Source organism: Hyla sarda, chromosome 4 (genome assembly GCF_029499605.1).
Source record: "Hyla sarda isolate aHylSar1 chromosome 4, aHylSar1.hap1, whole genome shotgun sequence".
Lineage (NCBI taxonomy): Eukaryota > Metazoa > Chordata > Amphibia > Anura > Hylidae > Hyla > Hyla sarda.
Window position 1 is genome coordinate 346,641,239 of NC_079192.1, and position 9,020 is coordinate 346,650,258.

The 9,020-nt window shown below is 42.6% G+C and overlaps 1 protein-coding gene across 1 annotated transcript; it reads right to left on the bottom strand.

Moving 5' to 3' along the window:
• Positions 1-4,581: 4,581 nt before the first annotated feature.
• Positions 4,582-7,597, bottom strand: LOC130267192 (protein spinster homolog 1-like). Its single transcript, XM_056516559.1, has 2 exons — positions 7,437-7,597; positions 4,582-6,200 (listed from the first exon to the last, which is right to left on the bottom strand). Exon 2 carries the CDS (start codon positions 6,173-6,175, stop codon positions 4,661-4,663), a length of 1,515 nt encoding a protein of 504 aa, XP_056372534.1. The 5' UTR covers positions 6,176-6,200; positions 7,437-7,597; the 3' UTR covers positions 4,582-4,660.
• Between the last annotated feature and the right edge of the window lie 1,423 nt (positions 7,598-9,020).

The window sequence follows — 9,020 nt, forward strand, 5'->3', positions numbered from 1 at the left end:
TCCAGGCACTCCCAGATAAGGTGCAAAAACAGTGTTTTATTCCCCCATGTGTGTGTGACGTTTCGATAGCATCCCGCCATCTTCATCATACGTACAGTTGTACATTCTGTAGTCTCTGTGACATCACTGTGCTTCATAATAAACTGTGACATCACTGTGCTTCATAATAAACTGTGGCATCACTGTGCTTCATAATAAATTGTGACATCACTGTGCCTCATAATAAACTGTGACATCACTGTGCTTCATAATAAACTGTGACATCACTGTGCTTCATAATAAACTGTGACATCACTGTGCCTCATAATAAACTGTAACATCACTGTGCTTCATAATAAACTGTGACATCACTGTGCTTCATAATAAACTGTGACATCACTGTGCTTCATAATAAACTGTGACATCACTGTGCTTCATAATAAACTGTGACATCACTGTGCTTCATAATAAACTGTGACATCACTGTGCTTCATAATAAACTGACATCACTGTGCTTCATCCTGTAATTTGATGTCACTGTGTATAACAACCCTGTAGTGACATCACAGTTTATTATTCTTGAATGCTGACTTCACTGTGTATATTTTCCCGGTACAATGACATCACTGTATAGTTACCCTCTACTGTGACAACACTGCATTTATTAACCCTGTAGTGGCAAAACTGTTTATTGTCCCTGTACAGAGACATTACTGTTTATATTAACTCTGAACTGTGATGTCACTGTGCATATTTACCCTGTATTGTCACTCGCAGTGCAAGGTAAATATGTACAGTGGCATTAGGGTATGCAGGCTTAATATATACAGTGATGTCACAGTGCAGTGTAAGTATCAACAGTGATGTTGCAGTATAGAGATAACACACAGTGATGTCACAGTACAGGGATAATACACACAGTGATGTCACAGTACAGGGATAATATACACAGTGATGTCACAGTACAGGGATAATACACACAGTGATGTCACAGTACAGGGATAATACACAGTGATGTCACAGTACAGGGATAATACACACAGTGATGTCACAGTACAGAGATAATACACACAGTGATGTCACAGTACAGAGATAATACACACAGTGATGTCACAGTACAGGGAGGGATAATATACACAGTGATGTCACAGTACAGGGATAATACACAGTGACGTCACAGTACAGGGATAATACACAGTGATGTGACAGTACAGAGATAATACACACAGTGATGTCACAGTACAGGAATAATACACAGTGATGTCACAGTACAGGAATAATACACAGTGATGTCACAGTACAGGGATAATATACAGAGTGATGTCACAGTACAGGGATAATATACAAAGTGATGTCACAGTACAGGGATAATACACAGTGATGTCACAGTACAGGGATAATACACACAGTGATGTCACAGTACAGAGATAATACACAAAGTGATGTCACAGTACAGGGATAATACACACAGTGAGGTCACAGTACAGGGATAACATACACAGTGATGTCACAGTACAGGGATAATACACACAGTGATGTCACAGTACAGGGATAATATACACAGTGATGTCACAGTACAGGGATAATACACACAGTGATGTCACAGTACAGGGATAATATACACAGTGATGTCACAGTGCAGGGATAATACACAGTGATGTCACAGTACAGGCATAATACACAGTGATGTCACAGTACAGGGATAATACACAGTAATGTCACAGTACAGGGATAATATACACAGTGATGTCACAGTACAGGGATAATACACAGTGATGTCACAGTACAGGGATAATACACACAGTGATGTCACAGTACAGGGATAATACACACAGTGATGTCACAGTACAGAGATAATACACACAGTGATGTCACAGTACAGGGACGGATAATATACACAGTGATGTCACAGTACAGGGATAATACACAGTGACGTCACAGTACAGGGATAATACACAGTGATGTCACAGTACAGGGATAATACACAGTGATGTCAAAGTACAGAGATAATACACACAGTGATGTCACAGTACAGGAATAATACACAGTGATGTCACAGTACAGGAATAATACACAGTGATGTCACAGTACAGGGATAATATACAGAGTGATGTCACAGTACAGGGATAATATACAGAGTGATGTCACAGTACAGGGATAATACACAGTGATGTCACAGTACAGAGATAATACACAGTGATGTCACAGTACAGGGATAATATACAGAGTGATGTCACAGTACAGGGATAATATACAGAGTGATGTCACAGTGCAGGGATAATACACAGTGATGTCACATTACAGGGATAATACACACACAGTGATGTCACAGTACAGGGACAATACACAGTGATGTCACAGTACAGAGATAATACACAGTGATGTCACAGTACAGGGATAATACACAGTGATGTCACAGTACAGGGATAATACACACAGTGATGTCACAGTACAGGGATAATGCACAGTACAGGGATAATGCACAGAGTGATGGCACAGTACAGAGATAACACACAGTGACGTCACAGTACAGGAATAATACACAGTGATGTCACAGTACAGGGATAATACACACAGTGATGTCACAGTACAGGGATAATACAAAGAGTGATGGCACAGTACAGAGATAATACACAGTGACGTCACAGTACAGGGGTAATACACAGTGATGGCACAGTACAGAGTTAATACACAGTGATGTCACATTACAGGGATAATACACAGAGTGATGGCACAGTACAGAGACAATACACAGTGATGTCACAGTACAGGGATAATACACACAGTGATGTCACAGTACAGGGATAATACACAGTGATGTCACAGTACAGGGATAATACACACAGGGATGTCACAGTACAGGGATAATGCACAGAGTGATGGCACAGTACAGAGATAATACACAGTGACGTCACAGTACAGGGATAATACACAGTGATGGCACAGTACAGAGTTAATACACAGTGATGTCACATTACAGGGATAATACACAGAGTGATGGCACAGTACAGAGATAATACACAGTGATGTCACAGTACAGGGATAATACACAGTGATGTCACAGTATAACCATCTCACAGCCGGACCACCATGTAATTTCAGCAGAAAATAAAGCAGGGCCTCATGTTCAAGTTTCGCCTAAGGCCTCACAAAGTCTAGAGCCGCCTCTGGTCGGCCCTACCATGGGACCCGGTGGGACCATAAGTCCCAGGTGGCACTTTTCAGGGGCGGCATTTTGCTGCCCCCCTTTTTTTTTGTGCCTAGTAGGTTCATGGTAGGGTTGGCGCCGCCGCTGCTCACTGTTCTAAAGCAGCTGCGGGGTATAATAGCGCAGCGGGCACTTTAGACAGTGAGTCTGCCTCCGGGCGACCGGGGTCTGACGAGGAACGTCGCACAAGTGACGTACTTCTGCAGACCCGCTCAGGAGGACGTCAGTGACGTCACTCGACAGGCCGCTGCCGGAGAGGAGAAGCGCTGTGCAGGGCAGGTTAGTGTGTCTCTGTGTGTGTCTGTGTCTGTCTGTGTGTTTGGGGGGGCTATGGCTACCTAATGTGAGGAATCTGTGCTACCTAATGTGGGGAAACTATGCTACCTAATGTGGGGAAACTATGTTACCTAATGTGGGGAATCTGTGCTACCTAATGTGGGGAAACTATGTTACCTAATGTGGGGAATCTGTGCTACCTAATGTGGGCAAACTATGCTACCTAATGTGGGGAAACTATGTTACCTAATGTGGGGAACTATGTTACCTAATGTGGGGAAACTATGTTACCTAATGTGGGGAATCTGTGCTACCTAATGTGGGGAAACTATGCTACCTAATGTGGGGAAACTATGTTACCTAATGTGGGGAATCTGTGCTACCTAATGTGGGGAAACTATGCTAACTAATGTGGGGAAACTATGTTACCTAATGTGGGGAATCTGTGCTACCTATTGTGGGGAAACTACGCTACCTAATGTGGGGAAACTATGCTACCTAATGTGGGCAAACTATGCTACCTAATGTGGGGAAACTGCTACCTAATGTAGGGAATCTATGCTACCTAATGTGGGGAAGCTATGCTACCTAATGTGGGGAATCTGTGCTACCTAATGTGGGGAAACTATGCTACCTAATGTGGGGAAACTATGTTACCTAATGTGGGGAAACTATGTTACCTGATGTGGGGAATCTGTGCTACCTAATGTGGGGAAACTATGCTACCTAATGTGGGGAAACTATGCTACCTAATGTGGGGAAACTGCTACCTAATGTAGGGAATCTATGCTACCTAATGTGGGGGAAACTATGCTACCTAATGTGAGGAAACTATGCTACCTAATGTGGGGGAATCTATGCTACATAATGTTGGGAATCTATGCTACCTAATGTGGGCGGCTTGAATGAGCTGCGGCATATGGGAGGCCTTAATAAATAATTAGAAACATATACAGCAAGTGACATATGGGGGTCCACCTGAGTAAGTGACACATGGAGGGGGGTGCTGAACAATTGATGTTTTTTTTGGGGGGGGGGGGCACAGGCACATTCTTTGCACAAGGGCCCTCTGCTGTCTGTGTCCGCCCCTGGGTAGAGAATAAGGGGTAAAGTGGAACATAGAACAAATGCAGTTATTTTTTTCTTAATTTTTTTTTTAATGAAGTAAACGAGATAAAGGTAAGCAATGACTTTTCCTCAGTCTGAAGCGCGGTCCTCATCGGCAGGAAGCAGTGAGGAGGAGGAGGATGACGGAGGTTCTGATTCCATCTCTGCTTCTTTTTCGTCCCTCTCTATATATAGGGCCGTGGCCATGAAGAAGGCCCCTCCGATGACTGCCATTATGGTGGAGGTCATGAGGGCATACTCCAGGCTGCGGTATTTCAGAAGAGGGGATTTGGCATATCCTCGTTCGTAGGTGTCAGATATCAGGCCGATGAGGTACGGGCTGCCGGCGTCACCTAGGAGGTGATAGATTGTCATCTGCACGGCCAGGGCTGAAGATCTCCTCCACGGAGTTACTACTTTTAGTATAATGTCAGATATGAGGGTGAAATTTACTGACAGAAGCGTCTCTCCGATGAAGATGAAGATGTTGGTGGCAACGAGGCTGATGTTGCCAAAAGTCAATGCCAACAGAAGAAAAGGGGCGGAAAGCATCATCGCGCATCCACACACAAGCGGGTCCGCCCGTGGGTTGGATTTGCGATATCTTTTACTTATCTCCGTCCCTGCTACAACTCCCAGAATGCCGGAAACGACTGTAACCACACCAAATATTAGGATATCGTGATAGTCACACGGTTCAGCACGGCAAGGGTCCTTCTCTTGTAGGAGTGTTCGTGCGTGGGTCAGGTATGACGGACCCCATACACCTATGGCTCCCACTATGAAGGATACAGCCGTCGATCCCATGGTGGTTAACATGAAGCTCCGATTTTTAAATAGTTTTTTCAGATCTGTCGCCCATTTGGCAAACTTCTGGGATTTGTTGTTCTTCTTCCCGTTTGTAGTCGTTCTTGGAAGCTCCTTTGTAACCAAAATCATCAAAGCCACAGCTATGAGGCCCAGGCCAGGGGTGACCCGAAATGCCCAGTGCCAATCGCCCCTTGCTGCATCAGTCACTTTGGGCCCGATGATGTATCCTAGTCCGCAGCCTACAGGTATGACGGAGTAAAACACGTTCAGCATGCGGGTCCGCTGGTCACTTGTAAAAAGGTCTGCAATGATGGAGGGGGCGATGGTGCAGAAAGTCGCCTCTCCGGCTCCAACCAGTCCACTCGTCAGCAGGAAGAGCAGGAAATACCCGTCAGGGATGAATGACAGGGTAAGTGTCATGCTCAGCCAAACGATGACTCCTGCGCAAACAGTATATTTCTTATTACAGTGGTCGCCCAAATATCCGGCTATTGGTGCGACCAGTACGTAGCTTCCAATGAACAATGTATTCAATAAGCCGGACAGACTAGCATTGGTGTCATATGCTTTCTGTATATAAGGCAGCACCCCCGCCACGCTGGAGCGATTTGCATAGATGAGCAAATTAACAAAGGCGAGGATCACTACGGTGATGATGGAACGTGCGGTGGACATCACGCTTAGAGATGGCAGGTTCTGCCTCTCAGGGATATCGCCCTTTTCTACATCCATATCACTATGGTCCTCCATTGCTTCTTCCTCCTCCTTCAGCAATGGGTCTTGTGGAGAGGCCATGGTCACAGATCAGAGCCTGAAAACACTAGAGAGAGAGAGAGAGATAAGTGAACACATTAGACAACATGTAATCATTCCTGTCATTATACAATAGATCCTTCATACAGAGCAGAAATGTCCAGCACAGAACCACAAGATAACACTAAGACCATCGCAGCCTCAGAAGAAGACGCTTCTCTATAAGTGTTTTATATGGAGACGTCCGGTCCTAGTAATATCTGATAACCCTTAACCTGTCCGGTCCTAGTAATATTTGACAACCCTGAACCTGTCCGGTCCAAGTAATATCTGATAACCCTGAACCTGTCCGGTCCTAGTAATATCTGATAACCCTGAACCTGTCCGGTCCTAGTAATATCTGACAACCCTGATTCTGTCTGGTCCTAGTAATATCTGATAACCCTGAACCTGTCCGGTCCTAGTAATATCTGATAACCCTAAACCTGTCCGGTCCTAGTAATATCTGATAACCCTGAACCTGTCCGGTCCTAGTAATATCTGATAACCCTAAACCTGTCCGGTCCTAGTAATATCTGATAACCCTGAACCTGTCCGGTCCTAGTAATATCTGATAACCCTGAACCTGTCCGGTCCTAGTAATATCTGATAACCCTAAACCTCTCCGGTCCTAGTAATATCTGACAACCCTGAATCTGTCCTAGTAATGGCGGATTATAAGGGCTTGGCTGTATGGTCACTGGGCCATGTGAACTTCATACTGTAGATACAATTGGGCTATCCTGCTATATACATTTACTAATAATGAACCTACCCCACCTCATTGGGATCTATCCGTCCCCTATATGACTTTCTGCCACTAGTTGATTTGAAAATCTTCCCTTTCGGAGTACCCGGAGTATTTCTATTGTTAGTACACACATAATTCTATTATATACTATTATATTTCTGCCCTAATCTTTCTGTTATTCTTTTACTACACCACCAAATCTTTCTCATAGACTTATATCTTTTAGAACTTCATGAATTAGGACTCTTTTTCTTGGGGGCTTTTTTGGGCATAATTGCATTTTAGCAGTTTTGCAAGAAAAAGCTCTGGTCATGATACTATCTGTGCGTTTTATTATGTTTAATGCCAAAGCCAAGTATTGTCACAATGCTATGAGAAATATAACTTTTGTTATTTCTTTTGGAAATTAATTTCTTGGGTTTTTTTTGCAAAAAAAAAAAGCAACAGCAATAAAAAAAAAACTGTCAAACAAAAAGCCCTGTGTATGTATTAATAGAAGAGGCTGAGACTTACCTTGTGGTTCTCTCTTCAGACAAGGAACGGTCAAAATCTTGAATTCTCTATCGCAAATAGAAACTCTCTAACAAACACTTTGCACCACAGGTTGTGAATGCAAAACACACTGAAGAGACTGCAGCCGGCGCGCACCTCCTTGTACAGCTTACGGTGACATCATCCCAAGCATGTGTGACATCACAGGGTTCTAAACCATCTTCAGGTATGTGTATATCTGTATAGTAAATGTGAGTAGCCATATTAGTCCAGTGATGCAGATTGTAATACCTTTTTTATTGGACTAACAGAATTTTTTAGAGACAAACTTTCGGGATTCCTCCCTGATAATTTATAAAGTCCTTTGATCATTAGTCCTTGACTATTGGACTTGATAAAGGGAGGAATCCTGAAAGCTTGTCTCTACAAAATTCTGTTAGTCCAATAAAAAAGGTATTACAAGAGACTGCAACATATTTTTTGATTTGTGTGTATATGTGTGTGTGTGTGTGTATATATATATATATATATATATATATATATATATATATATATATAGTTCCAAGCGTGAGTAGGTGCCTCCAGCTAGGATCCGGGTCCAGGATCCTGCATACGTAGTTCCAAGGAAAATGCTGTGGCACTCAAGGTATGGTGAAAAAATGAAAACTATTTATTCATCCCAAATGTGCAAAGAGTTTCAATGGTCTCACACCATCATTATCAAGCCACTTGATAATGATGGTGTGAGACCATTGAAACGTTGCTCTTTGCACATTTGGGATGAATAAATAGTTTTCATTTTTTCACCATACCTTGAGTGCCACAGCATTTTCCTTGGAACTACGTATGCAGGATCCTGGACCCGGATCCTAGCTGGAGGCACCTACTCACGCTTTAGGAGTGCTGCTTTCTTCTTTGACACACACACACACATATATATATATATATATATATATATTAATATACACCTAGAAATACATCAAGTACATAAAAACATCTTTTAGAAAAATATTTCTCCAGGCCTGCCGAGCATATCCCCGTACTTCACAGTGTCTTCTTAGTTTATATATTTTAATCTTTTGACCTTTTAACCCCACTAGGACCAAGGGCATCCTGGGACTTAAACGGGTATTCCATGCCAAAACTTTTTTTTATATATCAACTGGCTCCAGAAAGTTAAACAGATTTGTAAATTACTTCTATTAAAAAATCTTAATCCTTTCAGTACTTATGACCTTCTGAAGTTAAGGTTGTTTTTTTCTGTCTAAGTCCTCTCTGATGACACCTGTCTCGGGCAACGCCCAGTTTAGAAGCAAATCCCCATAGCAAACCTCTTCTAAACTGGGCGTTTCCCAAGACAGGTGTCATCAGAGAGCACTTAGACAGAAAATAACAACCTTAACTTCAGAAGCTCATAAGTACTGAAAGGGTTAAGATTTTTTAATAGAAGAAATTTACAAATCTGTTTAACTTTCTGGAGCCAGTTGATATATATAAAAAAGTTTTTGCCTGGAATATCCCTTTAAGATTGAACCGATTATTATTGATATATGTCATGAATGCATCAACGGTCAGATGGTCGGACGACCAAATGATGACCACATC